Source organism: Papio anubis, chromosome 15, assembly GCF_008728515.1.
Source record: "Papio anubis isolate 15944 chromosome 15, Panubis1.0, whole genome shotgun sequence".
Taxonomy (NCBI): Eukaryota; Metazoa; Chordata; class Mammalia; order Primates; family Cercopithecidae; genus Papio; species Papio anubis.
In genome coordinates, this window is record NC_044990.1 from 24,213,420 (window position 1) to 24,239,134 (window position 25,715).

General features: G+C 45.3%; 1 protein-coding gene and 1 long non-coding RNA gene across 2 annotated transcripts in view; one reads left to right on the plus strand and one right to left on the minus strand.

Annotated features, from left to right (window-relative positions):
- Positions 1-414: 414 nt before the first annotated feature.
- SIAH3 (siah E3 ubiquitin protein ligase family member 3) overlaps positions 415-25,715 on the minus strand; it is a 73,400-nt gene continuing 48,099 nt past the window's right edge. The window contains exon 2 of the mRNA XM_003913841.4: positions 415-5,236. Coding sequence (XP_003913890.1) covers positions 4,562-5,236 — 675 coding nt within the window. The 3' untranslated portion in view covers positions 415-4,561. The remainder of the gene's footprint in view (positions 5,237-25,715) is intronic.
- LOC103879223 lies at positions 4,918-12,675 on the plus strand. The gene is made up of 3 exons (XR_004178696.1): positions 4,918-4,993; positions 6,182-6,228; positions 12,592-12,675. It is a non-coding gene; the product is annotated as an uncharacterized LOC103879223 (long non-coding RNA).

A 25,715-nucleotide genomic window follows, 5' to 3' on the forward strand; every position in this document is an offset into this window, starting at 1 on the left:
TATTGTAAGTACTCTAGAGGTGATTTAAAGCATATGGGAGGATTGCGTAGGTTATATGCAAATACTATGCCGTTTTATATAAGGGACTTGAGCATCTTCAGATTTTGGTGTCCACGAGATTCCTGGAACCAATCCCCCAAGGATACTGAGGGATGATTGTACTGTTAAGTGGTTAACAACTGGCTTTCTAGGGAGAAAAATCCCTATCTAGTTGCATTTGCTAATTTCCATGGTGTGAATACTTCCACCATGGCTAATTTCAAGCAATCACCATGGCGTCACTCAATGTGGAGCTGGAAGATGCAGTGCAGCATATTATTATATCGTATGTTCATCGTGCAGATGTGATAGATGTAAATAACCCCCGGAGCATAGAGGATAAAAAGAGTAGTGAAATAATTAGGAAGTGATCAGTTTTAAGTACTTTCAACCTTTGCTTTAAATATAATTTATTTAATTGTAAATGTATATCATTTTTAATACTGACTGTACTTAAATAACAATCAGCTTACAAAATTCCTGAAAGATTAACAACCAGAATGCAAGCCAACTCTAGTACTCCACTAGGTCTTGGGCTGAAAAAAGAAGGAGAAAAAGGAGAGCTGAAAGGCCATATCGAGTATGAAAGCACTAAAAGGCCTCTATGCCATTCACACTTTATGACTCGGTCCATCTGAGCGTTGGGTCCATATGTTTATAGAAATGACATGGTTGCTGTTGGTCAGAAGCCATACGTGCCCGGTCCCAGGCCCAGCTCTGCCATTTGCTAGCTGGGTGACCTTAAGCAAGTTGGCTAAATTCTCTTAGCTTACGTTTCCCACCCGTAACATGAGTACATAAAGAGCACCTGCTTGCTAAGGTTGTTATGGGGATTACATGAGCTACTATATTCAAAGTACGTAGCCTACTGGATCATATAGAAAAGCCTCAATAAGTGGTAGCCATGAGTACTATTATGATTACTATGCTGATCTAGTCCTAAAATGTCCAGAGTAGCCACAGCTAGTGATGGGGTACACCAGGTACAGATTCATGCAGATACTGATTGTTAAAGACAATCTTCATGTGGCCTGACCTCCATTTGGGCATCAACCATGTATGTAGGCTCAGCCTCAAGGGGAGGAATGCTCCTCTCTCCACACCTCCTGAAAAAACCTCTGGCAGATGCCTGAAGTTCAGATACTGGTAACTGTTAAGTGCTGCTGTCTCTCGAGGCCTTCTTTTAAAAGGTAATTACTCCTTAGAGAGTGAGTCATTAACTAGCACCTTGGTGTGAATGAGGCAACCAGATCCCAGGGTTCTGTGCAGGGACTCCTGGGACTCTAAGATGAGAAACCTGGGTGTGGGCAAAGGGATTCAGAAAGGGCTTGGCACACTGAAACCTCCATATGCAGCCCACCCACTTCCTGGGCCCCCTGCTTCCAGGTGGACTAGTGCTTTTTTTTTTTTTCTAAAGAGATAGGGTCTCACTCTATTGCCCAGGCTGGAGTTACAAGTGGTGCAGTCACAGCTCACTGTGTCCTCAACCTCCTGGGCTCAAGCCATCCCCCTGCCTTGGCCTCCAGAGTAGTTAAGACTACAGGCTTGTGTCACTATGCCCAACTGATTTTTTTATTTTTTGTAGAAATGAAGACTTGCTATATTGCCCAGGCTGGTCTCAAACTCCTGAGCTCAAACAATCCTCCTGCCTTGGCCTCCCAAAGTGCTGGGATTATGGATGTGAGCCACCATGCCTGGCCTAGTTCTTAAAGCAGAGATGCTTCTAAAAGCAAATCCACTCCAGTCTTTCTCTCCCTGCTCCCTCAACCATTCCAGGACCAAGACTCAGTTGATTCTCAGGTCCTCAGTCCACTGGTGAGCTGGCAAGATTGCTGAATATTTCGGGTCAGTCTTGAAGTAAGCTTTAAGAACACCAAGTTTGCAGTCAGTTGATCTGGGTTTTGGTTGTGGTCTAACCACTTGATGTGTGAGCTTGAAAAGATCACTTCATGTCTTAGAACCTCTATTCTGTTAGTATATTGAGGATGCTAATGAGGATTAACCTGAGACTCAAATGAAAGAGCCGTTCAGAAACTATGAAGCTCAAATACAAACTGCTGTTACTATTTTCTAGTCCCGATTCTTGGTTGCTAGTTTGCTCCTTCTTCTCCAATTCTTCACATATGGACATGGAAAGGCCTTTGGGGGAGCACCATAGCTGGAAGAGAATAATACATTTCCCATGCTTTGTCCTAAAGGTTTCTAGGAACCAACATAGGAGTTCCCATCTGGGATCACTTATTCATAATACAGTCTTGTGTGCAGTGAAAATAACCTGAAGTCATTCCCAGTGTGGCTCAGGTAACTTGGCACAACCAGAAGGCAAAGGTGATGTCTGCCGGAGCCCTAAGGCCCTGTGAATGTTAGTTATATGCTTGGTGAGGTTTTGTTTGTTGATCTGGAGCACCTGTGATGCTACACAAATGCTTTCAAAGTGGTTGAGTCTCAAAAACCAGGAGAGGACCTGTGGCTTCTAAAGGCATCAGACTTACAGCCAAGGGGGTCTTAGGTTCTGGGAAGGGGATTGGGGATGCAGTGAGAAGGAAGACAGCCAGTCTCTCCACGCGCAGACGGACCAGCCGCAGGTATTCTTGAGCATCTGTGTGATTGGGGGGGAGTGGCTGGTGCCCTGGCAGAGCATCTGAGCGCTCAGAGAACGAGCAGGCCCCAATCCTTTCCTTGCGACTGCAGCATCTGACATGCACCTCCATCTGTGGTGATGTTTTTTGCCCCTCTCAGGGCTCTGATGGAATGCAGTCTCTGCCCCAGGGGCCCAGCGATTACTGCGTGACCAGAGCAGCCTCTGTTATTAAATCTCCTATTGACTGGCACCACCCTTCTGGTGCGTGGGGTGTAAGTTGGCAGCAAAAGTGGCTGCCATTAACCCAGTTGTTGGGGGAAGGGTGTTCTGTTTCAGGATCAATTATTTTTGGTGGAGAAAAGATTGCAGATGGCCAGCCAGGGCAATCTGCCTGAAACTTAAGTAGTCACTTGGAGGCCCGCCAGGACCCAGCTGAGGGGGTGAGGTGCAGGAACAGGGCATGGAGAGTAATGTCTGGTTGGCCAGAGCTCCACTGGGCTGTCATGAGGATGTGCTGGGGATGGGTGCCTGGCTTCTGCAGTGTCTGGAGAGCAGCCAGAGGGGAGGGACAAATGCGATAAAAAGGAGCTAGAAGAGGTCCTACTGGGAAGGCTTAAAGGTGTCCAACTTAGAAAAGACAAAGTTGACTAAATATGCTGACTTTCTTCAAATACACGAGAGACTTCTACAAGAAGATGTTGATGACTTGTTCTGACAACCAAATAAGAGAAAGCAGCCTGCGCAGAGGCAGTATGGATCTCCGACACTGTGTCATTCACACTGCAACAGGTGCTGAACACAGACTTGAGCCGTGGTCACATCTGTGTGCTGAATGGGACGATAGGAGCATTTTAGAAAGTGAGGAAAGGGAAGAGAGCCTCTCAGGTTTGTAAGTGATGGCCAGCCTGCCAGGTCAGAGATCCTGGGTGCCGCCCTCTGAGTTCTTTGCATTTGAGGCTGAGTCCTGGTTCTGCTTTTTGCATGATATGAAAGAACTGCACCCTAGGGAGGAACTGATGGATTTTATAACGTGATAATAAAACCCTCTGAGGAGGGAGTGCCCTCTCAGAGATGGGAGATTAATTTTATATTCTCTTTTTCCTGTTACTTTTCATCCCCACCCCCTCTTGCCTATTCTTTTCTACTACTTGCTCAACAGAGGGCAAAGGGGTTTTTAAGAAAGCACCAAAAATCTGAGGACTTTGATTCCAGAGCAGGAGAAGATGGCACAGCCTGGGAACAAGGTGACAAGAGCCCGTCACAGGAAGGTGGGCCTCTGACCACTCTCCTGAACCCCAGCATCAACCTGAGCACTCAGCACACAATGACACCTCTAACCCAGTCTCCAGCCCTGCGGTGGAGACACGATCTCCTCATGCCCGGGTAGCTCAGCTTTGACCTTGAGATTCCTGGGAAGGTGTCAGAGTCATGTCTGGTTGGTCTGAAATGTGATCCATCTCTGAGCTGGGCCTATTCCCCAACCTGCTGAACGCACAGGTTCAGATTTAGCTTGCTCTGAAATAGACTGAAAAGAGAAACAAGAAATGATTCTCACACTAAGCCTCCTTTCAACCCCAACAGTCTGCTTGATGGTGTTTTGATCCTTTCGAATGCAGCGGAGAAAGGAATTGGAGGTGACAGGAAAAAACTATTCTGATTAAATCTTACAAACGTTCCATAAAATAACACCAACAAGACAGGACAAACGTCACACCAAGATCTTAAATTACAGGATGTTTACATAATATAATGCCCATGGCAGACAAAAACTAAATCCCACAAAGTACCTGAGACAAAATGAAATAAAATAAAATAAATAAAGTAAAATAAAATAGAAAAGAAAGGAAGGAGAAGAATAAAAAGGAGTCTGGAGTCCTGGCATTGAGAGGTCCGAGGTGTTTCCTAGGGAGGCTGTGTGGGGAGCATCCGTGGCTCCTGGCCTCACATTTCAGCTTCTGAGGGTCGGACCTCTGTCGCGGTGATGGCAATCCCAATGGCAAGGCTGCCATTGTCAGAGAAGAGCTGTGCCAGCGAGGTGTTGAGGACGAGGCAGTCCCCGTCCGTAATCACTGAGTCCACGCACTCAAGGACAGACCGGGGGGTGGCCTCCCACTTGAGGCGCCGATGGTTTCTGTTGAGCTCCAGGCGATAGGTGAAGCAGTCGGCCTGGGTGGGGGTTCCAATCAGCATCATGGTGGCAAAGAACTGGGGGTGACCTTCATGCCTCTCCTGTTTCCTCAGCACTAACAGAAAGTGGTGGCCGAGGCAGGAGTGCATGATTATCCAATCAGCCGGCGCGGGGAGGTGCATGTCCGTGGCCAGGAAGACGATCTCAGCTCCCTGGAGGATGTCAACACTATGGATCTGCCGCAGGTGGGGCACCACCACCTCCAGGTGGCCTTCCCACTGGCAGGAGAACAAGGGACACATGCACAGGCATGGCGTCACCGGGGCGGTGTGCAGCCCCACCTCCTGGTGGTGAAGGTGGTGGGGGTGGGCGTGGTGGTGGAGGTGGTGGTGGTGGCGGTGGTGGCAGTGGTGGTGGGAGAGATGGTGAGGGTGGAAGCTGCCTTGCTCTGGAGCGTTCTGAGTGACGGCGCGCCGACTGGACACATACTGTAAGGAAAGAGAAGAACGTCAGTGCCGGGGTGAGGCCCATTTCTCCCTGGCCGCCACTCCCCTGATGTTCAAAGTGTTAAAAGCAGATCCTCCAGTGCAGGCTGAGAAAGATTCATTTCTTAAACAACAACAAGAAAAAAAAAAAAGGCAGAGCGGGCACCTTGGGGTTGGGGGGTGTTGAGATTCTGAAAACTCAGTCCAAGAAAATGCAGTATTTATGCCTTTCTGGTTCTTTAATAAGATACACAAGCAAATGGGCAATTTCCTCCTCAAGTAACATGCAGTAGGATGGTCATCAATCATAAAGAACAAAGACAGCTTTTTTTTTTTTTTCTTTTTTGATATTGTTGATATTTTTGTGCAGGCAATGGAGGTCAATATATTTTTTTTCTATTTTGTCATAGTTATTAATTTTAGAACAAAATTTACATAATGCCCATTTGTCCTTCTAGTGTAGCCATGGATTGATCTGTCTTGGGCGCCCTTCTCCTGCATCCTAAGGCATCTGGTGGGATGCAGAGCTGACTGTGTGCAATGGGACTACCATCCCTAAGGAGAGAGTCCCCGCTGTGACTCCTGAGACCGCCGCACCAGGCACACATCTACCCCATTTCCAGCTCTCTGCCCCAGAGCAGCTTCCCAGAGCCTCATCACCAGGCAGCCTCCACCTGGAGAATCCCCTCACCTTCTGTTCATCATGGCGGTGTGCCCACAAGTGCCCCCCCAAAACACCAAGAGCTGTGAGGACACCTTCTGATCAGGTGTCTGTGAACATTTATTGAGCATCTGCTGTGGCCAGGCCCTTGCAGGGATACAGCTGTGAGCACAACAGATACTGTGTCTCTTGGTGTGGGTAGCACAGACATTATTACACTTATAATTAATGACAGTTTTGACAGAGGTCCTCCATGTGACATGAAGACCGTGATTCATATTTTTCAGTTGAAGAAAGCGGCTTCAGTAATAAGGTGACAGAGCCTGCAAAACTGGTAAGTGAAAGACTGGGATTCATTTTCACGCCCCCTGACTCAGAACACAGGAGCACACCCCCATCCAGTGAGGCCTGCCTTCAGCTCCCTCCTCCGTTTCCGGAGTCCTTCTTTTCTGTAATTAACCTGCATGATCTAGGTCGCACAGGGGAGGTGGCAGCTCTGCAGTGAGCTCCAGACACGAGTCGCTCACCTTGCAGCCGTTTCCTAGGCTGTCCTCAGGTAGGGAGTGTCCCTTCTGCCCTAGCTCTCCAAATGCTTTCTGGACTTCAGATGCCTTTGGGCATTTGCTTCCTCACCCTGCTTCAGTTCATTCCCAAAGAACAGAGGACAGGGGTGAAGGTCCCCAGCCACTGCTGCCGCCAGAGTTTCTGTCTCCGCTGACTCCTTGTGGCTCAAGCCAGCTAGCTTCCTTTCTTTAGGGCATTCAGGACACACATACACGTACATACATGCACAGTCATGCACGAAATACACATGCATGCATGCGCACACATGCTCAGGACACATGTGCACACACACACACCCCCCCCACACGGTGCACCGGGATTGTCACCCTAGTGATGGAGGTGACCTGGAGGAGGCGGGGGCAAGGTCAGCTATCCTCTCCGGTTGTTAGTTCCATCTGCTGGCTTCTGCATTTTTCCCCCAGAAGTGTGTTCTACAGGGGCTCTTCCAGTAGCGCCTGTCCTGTCCTGGATGGGAGCTGCTGGGCAGTCTGCTGTCCTCCATCCTGCAACTCCACCTGGTTCCCCTTCCCCAAGGGGAACAGTGTGTCTTCAGCTATGAAGGAACAAGCTGTGTTCCAAAATCCTGCTAGCGATGAGTCTGGCTTACCCCTCAGTGTTAAGTATGGGGAAGGAAACTAACTAATATGTAGCATCTCTAAGTGTCAGCTGCTATGGAAAGGAGGTATTTTTTAAATAATTATTTCATTTAATTTTTCACAGAAAAGATCGATTTCCTTATTAAAAAATAAAAATCTGGCCTTTGTCCCCACCTGCCTGCTGGTGGCATGGGCCATTTAGTGACTGGGTTGGGGGGGTTTCTCCCCTCTCCTGGGATCATGCAGGAAGTCCAGGACCCACATCTTCCATCAGCCAGGATCAGGACCCTCCCATGGACCTTCCCACTGTCTGCAGGCCTGGTAGGCAGGCAACTTCTCCTGTACTCAAGAGGACCTGGTCTTGGGCTCTCATGAAAAACCCAGATGGTGTCCCTCTTCCAGTCTCCGAGAAGGCCCCTCTCTCCCAGTCTTTACAACAATCAACAGAGAAACATTTTATGTTTGTCTTACAGATGAACAAACAGAGACACAGAGAGACAGTCAGTGGCCCAAGTCACACAGCTCATAAGGGCTGCAGCTGGGAACAGGGCCCAGATCAGTTAACGGTGACAGATCGTAGACTGGGAAGATCACAGGCTGGAGGTCAAAAGACTAATCTGTTTCACTGTTTACGTGGCCAGCAGCCTTCAGTCAGTTCTCTTATTGGCAAAATATTTATCTCAAGGGCATGTTAGAAGATCAAATGAGAGCATCCCTGTAAAACGGCGTTACAAACTTTATCAAGTGTTACCTCGAGAGGGCATTTCCATTTAGATGTGGTTTTGGGTGAAGACTTGACAGCCCTCCACTGCAGTCTCTGCCTGCCTGTCTCCATTCTGATCAACTCACTTTCACACATGAACAGCAATCTGGGCTGAGCACAGGCCACCACAAAACCTGGAGAACCCAGTCTCACACTTGGCCTGGGACCGCCAGTCCCAGCGCTGACCTGTGAGGACAGATAGAATGTCCTGAAATCCCCATTTACAAATAACCTCTGGGCTTTCCCCTATTCTTTGCCATTTCTCCATATTCTTCCTCAGATCTATTTTCCATCTTCTCTGTCCTGACCTGGTCAGCGAATGTCAGAGATGGGAGGTCAAAGTAGTAGGGAGGGAGTGGGAAGAAATACCTGGATCTTCCTCTCTCCCCCTGCCAGTGCCTTCCACTGGTGAAACCCATGCAGAAACCTACCAGCAAAGGGAGTCCAGCAGGTGCACTCAGCAAAGGTTGGCTCCCTTTGAAAGTGGTACTGGGTCAGGCAGATGGGTGAAGATGGGTGAATGGAGATATTTGCACTTGCAATATCTTGCAGCATCTTATGTGATGCTGCTGGTTTGAACAGGCTGGGGCTCTTGGGCTGAGTTCTGATGGGGCTTATGGCAGGGGAAGAGACAGAGATGTCTTATAATTCATTAAGCCATTCAGCATACACGTACACACCACCCATCATGTGCGAGGGGCTGAGAATACTGAACAGAATAAGCTCCTTGTTCCTGCCTCACTAGCTCACTGTGATTGTGTGAAAGCAATGCAGAAATGCAGGGTACGCCAGGGGCTCTGAGAGCACCAAGTAGGGGAGGCAGCTGTTCTAGCCAGTGTGAGGTGACATTTAAACTAATTGAAGCGTGAAGGGTGAATTCTCTAGCAGAATAGGCAAAGGGCTCACCGACAGGGAAAACAGCAGGTTTGAAGGAGCTGGGTATGAAAGAACATGGATGTTCAATAAGTGACAAGAAGTCCCAAGTGGCTGATAGGGAATCCGGTGGAGATGGAGAGGAGATGTTGGGTCATCATGCCCAGGCCTTGTAAGCCAAGCTGAGGCTCTGAGATGGCACCCAGTGCACGGTGGATATTAGCAGGACTATCCAAGAGACCCAGCTATGTGCGTTAGGGAGCTCCTGTGGGTAGCACGATGCCCCCTACGCCCAGCAGCACAGCCTGCTCTAAGCTGCTGCTCAGAATGGGGCCAGCAGCAAGACCCAACCCTTATCTAACCAGCAGACCCCAGCAACAGTCATTCCCCTGGACTCTCCCAATGCTTCCTTGTGGCTTCATCTTCCACTAGCTTTTTGTTTTTTAATTGCTGCCATGTTACAAAGCAGCCAAGGGTATAATCCAAAGAGCCTGAAGTGAATAACTATGCAAATAAAGTGGAACGTGATACACTTATTGAGACCTGTGTACTTGCTGTGCCCTGGGAAGGCGCTCAGAATAAACGCAGCCTTAATTTTTTATTTCTTCCTGCTCCATCTTCTGATGCAAAATATGTTTCATTTAAACGATCCTCGGGTGAGTGAGGTCACAGGGCTGCTGGCAGGGAGAAGGGATTCGTTTAATTGGCAAAATGCTAATTGTTTCAGAATATGAATTCCAATCTTCCCATCTAATACAGTGGATGTGTGAGTAATTACTTTCCTTCACTAAACTGTTAATGCAACATTAGCGATTACACTAATTAAAACTAATGAACTCTTACAGACTGATAAACCCCTCAGTCAGTCAGTGGATGCCTTTCTTCCATTGGCTGTGTTTAACTTCCCATTTGGAAGAGAGATCTTGAATTAACCTTTAGAATAATGCGCAAAATTGGGTTTAGCAATGTTAGGCTTTATAGGCTGGGGATAATACTTTCTCTATGCATTAGTGAGACCATTTCCACTGAGGGTGTAATTGAATTTAAAAACACATTCCTTAATTTGATCAGCCACACTCCCATGGTTGGTAATGGCCCTCCAAATCCTGGCTTCTGAAGGCGAAAACTGCCTCTGGAATACCCCATGACCCTTTCTGTGGCCTCTGCTCCTTGGGGTCAGCAAACTCACTTAGAGGATTGCTTTTCCTTTCCACTTGCTTCCAGGAACATTGCCATGCATTTTAGCTGAAAGAGACTTTTGCCCCCAATTCTACGTGGCAGGCACTTGCTTCGAGTTTGCTCATTCCCTTATTTGTGAATATTAATTAACTGAAGTTTTTAGTCCTGGGTGAAGTGGGGAAGGCAGCAATGCTATCGATGCATTTCACACAAAGCGAGAATGAGCAGGTTGGGGTGGAGGGTAGGCATCAGGGTACTGAGGTAAAGTCCACGTCTGAGCCAAGCTGGGAGTCAGGTCTGCTAGGAAGGGAGAACTGACTGCTCCAGGACTGTGCCCTGCACACAAAACTCAGGAGGACTCTAGATGCTTCCAAACAGGTAAGAAATAAGTTAAGCCAAGAGAGAAAACAACCGTAAGACTTCTACCACATGGGACAGGAACATCTTAATTAGAAAATGTATCTTATACTCCTCCTCCATACCAGATTCAGCTCTTGCTATGTAGATGGAGGAGATCTTCATGCGGACAGTAGGAGCATCTCTGCAATTTCCTTTAAAATACTTTAGTATAGAGAATGTGATATAAATCTATAAATCAATCTATCTGTCTATCTATCTATCTATCTATCTATCTATTTATCTATCTATCTATCTATATTTTGAGACAGAGTCTCACTCTGTCACCCGGGCTGGAATGCAGCGACATGATCTCGGGTCACTGTAACCTCCACCTCCTAGGTTCAAGTGATTCTCCTGCCTCAGTTTCCTGAGTAGCTGGGATTACAGGTGCCTGCCACCATACCTGGCTAATTTTTGTATTTTTAGTAGAGACGGGGTTTCACCATGTTGGCCAGGCTGCTCTCGAAGTCTTGACTTCAAGTGATCTGCCTGTCTCAACTTCACAAAGTGTTGGGATTACAGGCATAAGCCACCACATCCGGCCTAAACCGTACGCATTTTTAAACTATACTCTAGGGCCTGTCAATTCCTGAATCGGGAATTCAAACATCAAGGTAATCACCTAACATTGTATTGGAAAAGTCCATATCTGAGATAATGACTGCAATGGCCTCAATTAGTATCCATATTTCAGATTCACATCAGATGCTGCTAGTTAACACTTCCACAAATGTTTTGGTTGGTGAAATTAGTAGTTTGTTAATCAGCATAATAGATGCTAGAAGTGGGCTCTAGTTGAGGAAATTAGTGGTTTTCGAGCTGTAAAGATGAGTTAAAATAGTGCAGAGAGATTTCTCACTTTATGAATGGGTCTTGAAAGCTGGTTCCCTAAATATCCTGTGTCCAGCTGCTGAGTCAGGACTTCTGGTGCTCTGATGCCACTTCTTAACTGTATTGGCATCTTGCCTCTGAAATACCACTGCACACACATTTTCTTTACTGGTGATCAAAATTATGTAACTTGAGTGTGGAGACATTGCTTAATACACACAGAAGCCTTGAGTCTTGACCTATCTCTGCCATTGTTTAGCTAGAAAAGAGGCTAATAGGCTGTGGCTTTGAAAAGATGACAACTTTGTGAACAAAATTATTTAAAACCAAGACCTATGGGTCCATGCAGATGAAAAGGGTCCATACAGATGTCTTCATAGACACTGGTCCCATGATCTCAAAAGCCTCCTGACCAAGCTGGTCTTCTTATAAACACATTTGCCAGTCACATGGGAAGGAATAAATGGATGACACTGAAGAAAAAAATACATCTCTGAGATCCCAGGGCCCTTTAGTTTCCAGATCCTTAACCTTGGCTGGCAAGCATTAGCTGATTTATCCATGAATATTTTCCTGCTTGCTGAGTGCCTTCAGGACAGGGACTAATTGTTCGTGTGTCCTTACTGCTAGTACAGTGCCCGACATGCGATGTATGCTTGCCACATATTCATAGCACAGATCAATGCATTAGTAACAGCTTCCAATATGAAGATCACACTGGTTCTGTCCTTTATATCATTCAGGTGTGCCAGCGACTGTCCCACCTGGCATTGTCTGAGACAATCAGGTGCTGTAAGACAGGAATGCTGCCTCCCTACCTGACTTGTGAAGTAGTTAAGCAGCAGTTAAGGTCTGTCCACACAACTCACTACTTATTTCAACTTGCACTGAAAATCACTAGTTGTGGCCAGGTGCAGAGGCTCATGTCTGTAGTCCCAGCACTTTGGGAGGCTGAGATGGGCGGATCACTTGAGCCCAGGAATTTGAGATCAGCCTGAGCAACATGACCTCGTCTCTACAAAAAATACAAAAATTAGCCAGGCAGCTGTGGTCCCAGCTACTCAGAGACTGAGGTGGGAGGATCAGGTTAGCCCAGAAGGTTGAGGCTGCAGTGAGCTGAGATCATGCCACTGCACTCCAGCCTGAGCATGGAGTGAGACCCTGTCTCAAAGAAAAAAAAAGAAAAACAAAAAAAGAAAATCACTAATTGGTAGCCTTTTCTCCTCAACTAGGTTGGAAGTCATTGAGGGCAGAGGTTGTATTAAGTCTGCCCAGTGTTTAGTGCAGTGATGGACTTGCATTGTCTGACACGTAGTAGACTCTCAATAAATGTTAGGTTAGTGCAAAAGTAATTGCGGTCTTTGCCACTACTTTTAATACATGCTGCTTGAATGAATAAATGATTCATAAACAGATCCCTGTTTTGGACCATATCAGTGGAAAGGCTGTTTGTCTTCAGTCAGAGGCTCTGTCCCCTACCCTTCCATTTCAGGTGCTATAGAAATACGGTGTGTGTGTGTCCGTGTGGACAAGTGTCCATGACTGTGAGCTCCTCAGGAAGGTGCCCTGGCAGCTCCTCACCCAGAATCCAACAGTGATGGGACACAGAAGCTGCATTTGACCCTGACCAAGAGGAGGGTACTGACACATGCCCAGCTGCCAGTGTGAGAAGTATGATAAAAACTTTGAAGAAGAAATTTCTCCTGCCAGAGAGGTACTTGCTTTGCTTTTACTTTTTACTGAGATTACTTGATGCCTCAGGCATTTACTTTTTCAGTAATGAATTGCTTCTCCCAATTTAGGAAGGACAGATTGCTGGGTTAACTCAGCCAATCAATCTGGCCACCTCCCAGATTGCTCTAGGCCCATGTTCCCCTCCTGCACCTTGGCAGGACCCCTGACCTAAAAAGGCTGGATGCCTTCCCACTTCCTTATCCATTTTCTGTCAATAATCACCAGGATGTAACTTTAACCCAACCAAAGATTACCGTAGCTCCTCCAGCTGTCCCTACCCATGAGATGAAGAGCTAATGGGTTGTACCCACACAGAACCCCAGAGCCCACCCTCTAGACCACACTCCGCATAAGTGGGATGCTGGAATTCCCTACCCAGTGTCTCTAAGTCAGCTTCCTGCAGCCTGTGCTCTTTCTGGGATCCATCTTCTGGAAGGCAGACCATTAGATGTGGGAGATATGGCCAATGGGTGATGATTTCGGGGGTGGGGGTATAAGCAGAGCTTGAATGTGTGGGCTGGGGTGTTCGCTTGCCTTTGTAAGAGACTCATCAAAACCCAGGATGAAGCCGGGTTAGAAAGAAAGTGAGACAGGTTGCCACCTGGGAGCTGCCGCCATGCGACTCATTATGAAGGTATAATTTTATTTTTTTTTGAGATGGAGTTTCGCTCTTGTCCCCCAGGCTGGAGTGCAATGGCATAATCTTGGCTCCTTGCAACCTTTACCTCCTGGGTTCATGCAATTCTCCTGCCTCAACCTCCCAAGTAGCTGGGATTACAGACAGGTGCCACCATGCCCGGCTAAGTTTTGTATTTTTAGTAGAGACGGGATTTCACCATGTTGGCCAGGCTGGTCTCGAACTACTGGCCTCAAGTGATCCGCCTGCCTCGGCCTCCCAAAGCGCTATGATTATAGGCATGAGCCACCATGCCTGGCCATGAAGGTATAATTATTAAGGTAGGAGGACAGAATGTATTTTGAGAGTCTCATACCTTGTTTTTTCCTTTTTGAGTATTTATATAGACAGTATGTGGACCACCATGTGTACTTTTGCCTCCCATCTTGCAAATCTTGGGGGCAGGCTTGCAGTCAAACCACAAAGAGGAATGTTGCCCTGTCTCTATTCTTTGGCTCTGCTTTTCATCTGTGGGGTTTTGAGTATGCTAATGAATCTAATCAATCTTGTAGATGAAAGACTTTTTCGTCAAAGCAACTTTTTGTGTAGTTAGACTTTCATATCCGTAATTGGCAAGTGAAACCTGGGGCCTGCGTGAGCAGTTTAAAGGTTAACCTTTTTATTACCCAAAGCCACATTAACTATGAGCCTTTCTTTAGGATGACTTTAGAACTACAGCAGTGACTGGACACCATGTCCAGAGATTGTCCCGCCAATCTGGATACCCTCAGATTGTGGGCAAGACTGTTGCTCACACTGTTGTGGCTGGAGTCAGTGCCGTGACCTTTGAGAGGAGGCAGGTTGCTGCAAATGGTTACACATGCAAATGCAAACTGCAGAAGCAGATGTGTTAGCAGGTTACAAGTGGGCAGAGGTGTGTCCTGGGTGGCCCGAAACAATCTGATACCTCCAGGCCACATGCCATCCTTGTTTCTCTGAGTTCTTCAAAAATGTCATGACCAGGAACTCCACAGTTTCAGCTCTCTCTGCCAGAACTCTCTTGCCCTCTGTGTTCCCTATCCCCAGATTAAGTTATGTTCATCCTTCAGGGGTTCCTTATTCTGACTAGGACAGGTCTGTATGTTGCATGCTCCCTTAAAACATGCAACAAACTTGTTCAACATCTAGTCTTCCTGCTAGACCACAACAAGGGCTCCAGGTGGGTGAGTACTGTATTTCTTCCCCACTGTATCTGAAGTATCAGCACAGTGATTGGAACATGGTAGGTACCCAGTAAGTATGTGGGGAGAGCATGAATAAATGACTCCTCCCCGTTGACCTGTTACCCTAACACAATTCAACCACTTCTCACCATCTGACAGCACTCACCCTCATTGCTTCTCTGGGCTACACAATAGCCTTCTAACTAGTTATGATAGGTTAGAAGACTGCCCTCAAAAGATGTGTTCACATCCTAATCCCCAGAACCTGTGAATGTGACCTTATTTGCAAAAATTGTCTTTATAGATGTAACTAAGTTAAAGACTTTGAGATGAGATCATTGTGGATTGTTCAGCTGGGCCCTAAATCCAAGGACAGTGTTCTTAGAAAAGACAGAAGAGAAGAAGACACAGACGAAGAGGAGAAGGCCATGCAAAGATGGAGGTAGAGATTGGAGTGATGTGGCTGCAAGCCAAGGAACACCTGGACCCACCGGAACTGGAAGAAGCAAGGAGAAATTCTTCCCTAGCACCTTCAGAAGCTGTGTGGCCCTCCTGACACTTTTTTTTTCTGAGATACAGTCTACTCTGTCGCCCAGGCTGGAGTGCAGTGGTGTGACCTCGGCTCACTGCATCCTCCGCCTCCTGGGTTCAAGTGATTCTCCTGCCTTAGCCTCCCGAGTAGCTGGGACTACAGGCACTGTAGACTGGGAATGGCCTTGCTATCAGGAAATACTGAGTCTACACACAAATGGATGTAGCCTATAGGTCCTTCCGAGGATGATTATCAACTCTATACCCATGTGCTAATACCAGAGATACAAAGGACATTGTATAGTGCTTAGTCCAGAGCAAGAAGGCATAAGCAGTAGATGTGGTTTGGCTGTGTCCCCACCCCACCCCCGCCGCCAAATCTCATCTTGAATTGTAGCTCCCATAATCCCCACATGTTGTGAGAGGGACCTGGTGGGAGGTAATTGAATCATGGGAATGGGTTTTTACCATGCTATTCTTGTGATAGCGAATAAGTCTCATGAGATCCGATAGTTTTATAAAGGGCAGTTCCCCTCCACACACTCTCTTGCCTGCCACCATGTAAGACGTGCCTCTGCTCCTCCCTCACCTTCTGCCTCGATTGTGAGGCTTCCCCAGTCATGTGAAACTGAGTCCATTAAACCTCTTTTTCTTTATAAATTACCCAGTGTCAGGTGTGTCTTTATTAGCAGTGAGAGAATGAACTAATATACACATCTAGCTGATTGAGGTGTAAGCTAAGGAAATGCACTCTCCATAATTTCTAGGATCATGTATGAATAAGATTAAATCATAAAAACACTAATGTCCTTCCATGTCTCCCTTGAGGCCTTCTAGCAATTCTCACCAGGACCATGTTTTTTTTTTTTTTGTTTTTTTGTTTTTTTGTTTTTAAATCTTGCTAAGCAAGTTTCTAAGATTAGTCATTATAGGTCACTGTGTCTCTCCTTTTTAAAAAAATGTTATTTTGATCTTTCCATAGATAACCAGTAGTTGTTTAGAATGAGAGCTCATCTTAAAAAATCTTCCTTTTGAATACAGCTAATTTATTTATTCCAAACATGACTCAAACCAATAAGCCTTTCATGGAGAGACCCAGAGGTAATTTTCCCATTGAAAACACTATGGCATTCCCAGAGTGGGTACAGAAGATGTGAGCCCCATGATCCAAGAAGCTCACTCCCAGAGATACACAAAGAAACCGAGAGACCCTTGTTGCCACAAGCATTTAAAGATGATGTTTATGTGAACAGCATCTCCGTCACCCACATTCCTCATGGCACCGTGTGGGATGTCACAGACCTGCTAATGTGTGACACCAAGCAGGTGATACTAGTATGAGAGTTTCCCAGCACTCAGCAGGCAACAGAGGTTGAGATAACAAATGCCTCTGTATAGACTGGGGCCTGTTTATTAAGATAAACTCCCCTGACAGCTTGGCATGGTCACATAAAGAGTATACTGCTTGTACATTTGTGCCTTGAGTTCCTAGCCTGTCAGGGCTAGCTGCTTGGCACAAGCTGACGCTTTGCACCCCTTCATCTCTGATGCAGGAGTCTCATGTCTTCTACCAGCATCCATGAAACTGTAGCAGGTCACCCTGTGAGCTTGCAAATAGGGGGGTAAGATCTGAGCCCCTTCACAGTTATAATCAATACCTGACAGATATGAGCATTATGTGATCAGAAAACATGCACACGAATGTTTACAGCAGCACTAATTCATAATAACCAAAATCTAACAGTCACCTAAATGTTCTTCTAATGGGTAAATTGTGATATATCTACACAATGGAATATCATGCTACTATAAAAAAAGAATGAGCTACTGCTATACCCAACAACATGGATCTCAAAAACATGTTGAATTTTTTAAAAAGCTAGACACAGAAGAGTACGTGTTTAAGAATTTTGTTCGAAGTTCAAAAACGTAAAACTGATCTATAGTGACAGAGCTTGAACAGTGGTTATCTTTGTGCATGGACATATTGACTTGGTGGGATCTGAGGGAGCCCCTGAGGGCTGCATATGTTATAATTTGTGGTCTGGGTGGGTGGTGGCTCTGTGGATATGTATATATGTATTTATATATATATGTGTAAAAATCCATCAAGGAATACACTTAAGATCTGTGTACTTCACTGCATGCTATACATCGAAAAACAAAATAGAATGAAAGAAAGAGACACAGAGAATGGATGTAAGTGGCCGTTGCCTTCAGGTCAGTGTTAAATGGACATATTTCATGGGACTCAAGAACCCTAGGGAGTCTTTTCTTTCATTATTTCACTTGTTCATTTGGCCCGTCTGTAGGTCTGGTTGCATCAGGTTGCCTGTGATACCAGTAGCTAGGGGGATTGGAGGATGGAGATGAGAGTCAGATCAGGGACGGGCCCAGGGAGCATAAGCTCCCCGGCTTAGAAATGCAGGGTCATGGCTGACACTCCCAGGGAGACACAGGACCTGGAAACCAGAAGATAAGGTGCTGAAGGTGTTCATGCCATGCCTGGAGTGGCACAGGCCTTGCCCTTTGGTCCTAGAGGCAGAAAGCTCCTCTCTGAGATTAGACTCAGGGGCTATGGACCGACACTAGTGCCATGGCCTGGTTGTAGTGTCACAGGAGGTGCACGCTGACTTTGTGTAAATGCCTTGCTGAATGAATGGCTCCTCCTCTCTGCAATGTGGCTCTCCTCACCCCAAACTGAGGGACACAGCAGCCACAAAAAGCTGCTGACAGCTCCAAGTAAATCCCCTTAAGCGAGGTGGGGGCAGGTGTTTTATTGACTCTCAATCTTTGCCAGTAGCTGGGAACATATTTAATAAAAATCTTAGGCTTGGGGGGCAGGGATGGGAAGGCAGAAGGGAGAATTCCTGCCCCCAGGGCTTGGGAGGCTGGCAGGCTGGCCAGTCCCTAATAATTCATTCATCCAATATTCATCTTTGGGTTATTATAGTCACTGAGTATCTCTAAGGAACAAGTTTATTAGTGTCTGCTAAGATAATTAGCCTAATCTACTTCAAGGCAATTCTAATAGTCTCCATGTAGGATTTTTTTTTTTTTTTTTTTTTTTTTTAACACAATTCACCATGACTACATTTCAACATTGGTTCTATTTTGTTCACATTTCCCCCATTGGAGGTATTCAGTTGCTACAAGAGTGCCATGCTCTCCAATTAGCCCAAGGGGAAGGAGATTAAGTCCCCAGGCTCTAGCTCAGCCTTCTCCCAGACCAGGTTTGCTCCAGCCTGCGTAATGCCTGCAGCTTGGGTGACCTCTAGGATCATCCTGAAGGCTGGACTTTCTTCCTCTCTGTCTGCATTTCCCCATCCTCTAAGGGGATATTGTAGAAGGGAAGGTACATACATAGCTTCAACGGATCCAAAGCACTTGATTTTCTGTCCTGCACTTGGAGAAATCTCTCATAACTTCCCTTGCAGCTACACAGGCCGCGAAACTCTCCATTCGTGAGTCTGCGGAGAGGGTTAGACCAACAATTCTGAAACGCCGTGCAGGGTGCACGCAAATCACCTGGGCATCCTGTTAAAATGCACACTCTGATGCAGCAGGTCTGGCATGGGGTTGAGGTTCTGCATTTCTAACCAGCTCTCAAGGATGTCAGAGCTGCTAGGTCACAGACCTCACTGTGAAGGGCAAGCAGCTAGATCCACTCATCCTTGCCCACTGCCATTATGCCGGGCATCCTTCTTCCTTCACAAAAGCCCTAACATCCCTTTAGGAATCCAATAGCATATTCTTAATAACCTCAGACATCTCTTTCTAACACTGATTCCTTAACAACAAATCCCTGCAGGGTCCATAGTTACTTTCATGATGGCGGTAATAGGGCTGCCCTATTCCAGGGAGGGAACACCTTGATTTGTTAGTCATGCAGTGTCCCCTTGCAGACAGCTTGGTAACACAGGACTTCACTAGGGGCAGAGGGGAAGCAGAGCTGCGAGGAAATTCTTAAGCAGAAAATGGGAAGTTTATCTTCTTTCTTTTAACAGTATTTAAATTCATTTGTTAAGAGAGAACTTCACTTTAATAAATAAATTCTCCATTTTTATGGCTACTCGTAATTCCCTACTATTTAGTTTAATTGGGTTTTCATGTTTAGAATTTAGAAGCAGCTTCCTCTTTTTTAGTTTTAAATGGTAATACATAAACAAATAAATATCACGCTTTTCAGCAGGGCCCATTGATTTCCATCCCATTCTGCTGTTACACAGTAAATCCATTCATTCAATCAATCACACAACAAATACAAATTCATCACTCACTATGTGCAATGGGAGATGATGGGTATAAAATGGTGAACAGAGCACATGGTGAGTGATGAATTTGTATTTGTTGTGTGATTTGTTGCGTCCCTATCCTCAGAGAGCTTCCTTTTCTAGTAGGGGGAGGAATTGCTTCCGGGAGTCAGGACAGGCTTTGTAGGGGAACGTTCAGGATGGTATCCTGTCCAGTGTCTTGGAGAGGTCTTTTAATGTAATCAAATGTGAGGTAATTTAGACTACCAATCACATGGAGCCAACTGGTATTTAGTTAAATTGTCTTGAACTTCCCACTGGAACTGTCCAGATGAGGCAATGCTTTAACTGTAACCAGTCTAATCATGGCTTTGCTCACTTTGGCACTGGCCCTATAGAAGCTCTCCCTGCAGTCACCTCCAGCAAAGCCCCGAACCACTTTTGGTTTGGAGCTTCCTGATTCAGGAATTGCTGTGTGCACAAATACATTTTGAAAAATTATGATGTACCAAAGTTTATCTTTCAACTGGTCCAAGTGCAAATTGTCCTATCTTCTTCCATGATTCTTATTTTGGTGACTAATTCTTCTGGAAGACAAATTGGTGATGGCACTAAAGCCTTCCTCTGTAAACACGGAAATGACAAGTCCTCCATCCCAGATCTACTAATGTACCAGCCTCACGACAAGTAGTCAGAATGAACCAGGGCCTCTTCAGTTCCTCCCCACTGCCAGAACTCTGAGTTTCCACAGCACTAGATCCTGGCCAAGCACTTAACAGTAATTCCCTGGGTAATCTTCACAAGTCTTTATAGACAGGCCTCAGGATGAAACTTCAATTTCCCTGCATTGACTAAGACAGTGAATTGAGGCATAAAGAGACAGATGGGGTTGGGGCAGGGGCACGTGGCATGAAGGTGCATGACAAATGGAGATATGGGTCCAGGTCTTCCACTCCTTACATGACCAAGGATAGTTCCTTTCACTTTTTTCAGACCTTAATTTCCATGTCGATAGAATAAGAACGATGATATCTGCCTCCCTCCTGGATAATAGGAAGAATGCGTTAAAATGTGTTTTAAATGGTGAGATCCATTTGGAAGAAAGTATCATATGGATGCAAATCATGGAAGAGCGTGCTTGAAATACGGAATGGTTCTGACAGACACCTGCTGAGTGTCTGTTCTAAGCACATCACATGCCTCATCTCACTTAATCCTCATGTGACCTCCAGGAGGTGGGCATCATTATCACAAGCAGTTTGTACCCAGGGACACTGGAGTGCAGGATGGAGGAAGGTCTTTCCCAAGGACTGGGGGTTGGTGGTAGGGGAGGTGGGCTTTGATTCTCCAGATTCTGGCTGCAGAGTGTGGGTGCTGTGCCCCAGGCTTCCCGCTCCTCTCCCTGCAAGCAGCCAGCACTCAATTATCCCCATGTGGATTATCTGCAGCTCATATTTCATTTCATTCCAAGCTGACTTTTCCCTGCCAACCAGCTCAGCTCATTTAGTTGGCAGGGGAGCTCAGGGAGTTAGAACTAATCCTAATATTAAGTAAAGAGCAAAGCATAATTAGGAAGATAAATCTTCTAGGGGGAAAATGTATGTAACATATTCCAAAGTCAAGCATGGGTGATTTTTTCCATCTTCTAGATGATCCACATCACTGTTCTCTTTTTCTCTTTCTAGCACAGATAACTATGGGTTGATGACATATTGTTTTTAAACTTAATTTTTTCTGATTAGGCGATCATGTATTCTCACAAAATATTTAGAATATTCTGCATAGTATAAAGAAGAGACTACAAAACCCTCAGAATAGCACCATCCTGATAGTACCACTGTTAACATTTTGGCGTGTTCTTTTTTTCAATGCTATTTTCGACATAAATGACTAAATATTGCACTTGTAGTCTTGTAAACTGTTTTGTTTTTTTTTTTCTACTTGATATCTTGTGGAACAATACGCATCAAGAGATGTAGCTGAACACCATTATTTTTAGTGGCTCCATTGGCCTTGGAGAACTCATATGAATGTAGCATAATTGGTTTTATTCAAACCTAGCTAAGAGAGACACAATTGCTTCATGCATCCAATTATTTATTTGTTCATTGATTCAGCAAACCTGCCAGATATTGTGGATGAAAAGAAAAATAAAATGTAGTTCAGAGCCTCAAAGAATTTGCTGTCTTTTCTCAGAGTCACTACATCAATTTCTTTTGGGCCCAATCTCTTGACCTCTGCTGCCCGCCCCCGACCTTCCTTGTTCGCATGGCCCAAAAAGCAGCTTGCTTTGTTGCTGGAAGCAGCCAGGCGTTATTCGCTGACCCTCCCCCACTTCCAATCCCTTCCTTTTTTGCCTCTGGGTTTAACAGTGGCATAAAACTAATTTATAGCTCTTGCTAGGAAGAGGACAAATTTTCATCCCAGCCCATCATGCGAAAAGCACTAGTACAAATGAATAATTGTTGACCCATGCTACCTATTAGAGATTGTGCTTGGGCCACCTCGTTTGTTGTTTTAACACAAGAAATTAAGGGCCCTGGCAAGGGCTTCCATAGGAACTGAATTGGTAATGAGATAGAACATCGTCTTTGTGGGCGACCTCTCCTAGCGCCATGTTCACAAGAGAGACAGGGATAAAACCTCACTTCCACAATGATCCCATGAGAAGGGTAGACTCTACCTGTGTCCACCTTTGATTTTAGGCTCAGGGTCATGTTCTACCAGGATCCTTATCCATCAGCATATGTCTGTGGAGCAACTAGAATATACTGGACACTGTGTGAAGTGATGGGGGGTGCATGGCTATATACGTTGCTATTTTGGCCTCCGGGAGCTCACCAGCGCCTGACATCTGTGAAGCCATATGCTTTTGCAATATACGCATGCATGGAGTGAGGCAGGGTATGTTCTCCCTCTGTACCAAATGGTTTGAGTTGCAGGGAAAGGTTTGTGTTGGGGGTGACACTTGAAGTGGGTCAGAAACAATAGAGGAACTCTGGATAGTGGAGGGATGAGAGGCAAGCACTCCTGGAAGAAGGAGGACATCCCCAAATGCAGGGAGGACCTGTGCTTTCCATGGACTGATGAGGCCTTGACAGAACAAGGAGAAACGAGGCTAAGTAAGGAAGGTGCAATCAGATCATAGAGAGCTTTGAAAGCAAGAGGAGAGTAAGAAGGACAGAAGGTGTTTCACAACACTTGATTGGTTCCATGTCCTGGATATGTGACCATGACTTGCAGGCTGTATTGAATATGATATGTTTTACAATATTAGGGACTAAAAATTACAGTGAAAATGTGTGTGTATACAGCCTTTCACACAGCTGGGTGTCAACATATATTTAATAACATGTTGCATTATTCCTATGCCATCTCTCTGGTCAAGAACTATTACCTTGAACCATCATTTCAGCATTTTACAAAGTGTTTTCACACCTAGTACCTCATGTAAATTTGAATATAGGTAAGGTCAAGAGCTTTGGTTACCTGGGCAATAACATCTGCTGGCTGATATTCTGCATGCTCCAGGCATTGGTCTAGGCAAGCGGATGAAGTGATCAAGGGGCAGCAGGGCTGGGTTTTGATGGAAATCCTGCCTGTCCATGCTTATTCACTGGAGGACATGGGTAGCAGGAAGGGAAAATGCCCTTTCTGGAAACCATGATATTACACAGGAGAATCAACTGGAAGACTGTTACAGAGTAAAAAAGTTTGGGGCCAGGCATGGTGGCTCACTCCTGTAAAATCCCAGCACTTTGGGAGGCCAAGGCAGCGGATCACTCGAGGTCAGGATTTTGAGACCAGCCTGGCCAACATGGTGAAACCCCATCTCTACTAAAAATACAAAAATTAGCTGGGCATGGTTGCGGGTGCCTATAATCCCAGCTAGTCAGGAAGTTGAGGCAGGAGAATTGCTTGAACCTGGGAGAAGGAGGTTGCAGTGAGCCGAGATCACGCCATTGCACTCCAGCTTGGGTGACAAGAGCAAAACTCTGTCTCAAAAAAAAAAAAAAAAAAAAAAGCAACTGCAGGCTTGAAAGCCTGCTTGGCAGGGTGTGGGCAGGAGTGCCTTAATCTTTTCAGCAGTTTGAAAGGGAGTCCTGCATTTTGTATAGCTCTGTCTTAGGTCACAGGTGCATGCGCAGCAAGTGATCAGGTAGTCCCTATTCAAATGCCTAAAGCTGGAGTATATGGATTTAGTTTTATTCATTCATTCATTCATTCATTCATTCATTCATTCATTCATTCATTCATTTGTCAAACTTTATCAGCCCTCTTTCATGTGCCAGATCCTGGTGACAAAATGATAAATAATACCCAGTGTCTGTCCCCAAAAGAAAGTACAGTCTAATGGGGGTTGGCTGGAAAATAGACAACTACAAGAAATGTGTGATAAATGCTATGATAGAAATAAGCCCAGGGAGCTGTGGGACCACAGAGGAAAGACAATGAGAAAACTCTGGCCAAGGAAGGTCTCACGGAGGAGGTGGTAAGTGAGCTGGGTTTTGAAGGATGAATGGGAATTATCTTGGGAAAGGACCATTTATAGGGAGAAGGAAAGAACATTCAGGTAGACAAAAAGCAAGGACATGTACAATTCAGCAGCCCTGAAAGCTACAAATAGTTCAGTAATCCTGGAAGGTCAAGGTAGTTGAGGTCTAGGTAAGTGCGAATGATGAGAAATTACACAGAAGAGGCCCCTGAGCTGTGTATAAGGAGTTTGAGTCTTGTCATCAAAGCTTTGGTGAGCCACTCATGGATTCTAAGGGGGATATGGACAAGAAAACCCCTAATAAAAAATTCCAGGTAGGTGGGGTAAGATGTAAAAAATGATATAAGGATAGTAGCAGTTACAAAATCCATATTCTGGGCCGGGCGTGGTGGCTTAAGCCTGTAATCCCAGCACTTTGGGAGGCCGAGACGGGTGGATCATGAGGTCAGGAGATTGAGAACATCCTGGCTAACACGGTGAAACCCTGTCTCTACTAAAAAATACAAAAAAACTAGCCAGGTGAGGTGGCAGGCACCTGTCCCAGCTACTTGGGAGGCTGAGGCAGGAGAATGACGTGAACCCGGGAGGCGGAGCTTGCAGTGAGCTGAGATCTGGCCACTGCACTCCAGCCTGGGCGACAGAGCGAGACTCCGTCTCAAAAAGAAAAAAACCAAAATCCATATTTTTATCCAATTACCTACAATCAATTTGTAGAGATACATACGATTGTACACTGAAAGCACACTGATTTCTAAAAAGTAAACTGTGATTGGAATTTTTACAAAAAATAATTATTTTACATATTATATTTTAAAAAATAAAAGCTATAAATTATTTAGGCAAGTTTGTTGTTACTGTTAATTCTGTCAATATATTTAATATTAACATATTGTTATTACTACATGCTACAACATAGATAAACCTTGAGAACATTACGTTAAGTCAAAGGAGTCAGTGGCAAAAGACCACATATTTTATAATTCTATTTATATGAAATGCATAGAATAGGGAAATCCATAGATACAGAAAGAAGATGGGTTGCCAAGGGTTGGAGGGAGGGGAGAGTGGGAGTGGTTGCTAACAAATATGGGATTTCTTTTGGGGTGATGAAAATATTCTAAAATTAGATAGTGGAAATGGTAGTGCAACTCCATGAATATACTAAAATCAATTGAATTATATCCTTTAAAAGGTATGTGATACCTCAAAATATTAAAAGCCATCTATGACAAACCCACAGCCAACATTACACTGAAGGGGCAAAAGCTGGAATCATTCTCCTTAAGAACTGAAGCACGACAAGGATGGCCACTCTCACTATTCCTATTCGACATAGTATTGGAAGTCCAAGCCAGAGCAACCAGGCAAGAGAAGGAAATAAAAGGTATCCAAACAGGAAAACAATTAGTCCAATTATCTCCCTTCGTTGATGACATAATTATATACCTAGAAAACCCTAAAGGCTCCACCAAAAGGATCCTAGAGATGATAAATGACCTCAGTAAAGTTTTAGGATACAAAATCAATGTACAAAAATTGGTAGCATTTTACACACCAATAATGTTCAAGCTGGGTCAAATCAAGAACTCAATCCCATTTATAATACACAAACACATGCACACACACACACACACACACACACACACACACACACACAATGCTTTGGAATACATCTAACCAAGTAAGTGAAAGATCTCTACAAGGAGAACTACAAAACACTGCTGAAAGAAATCATAGAGGATACAAAACAAAAAGAAAAGCTTC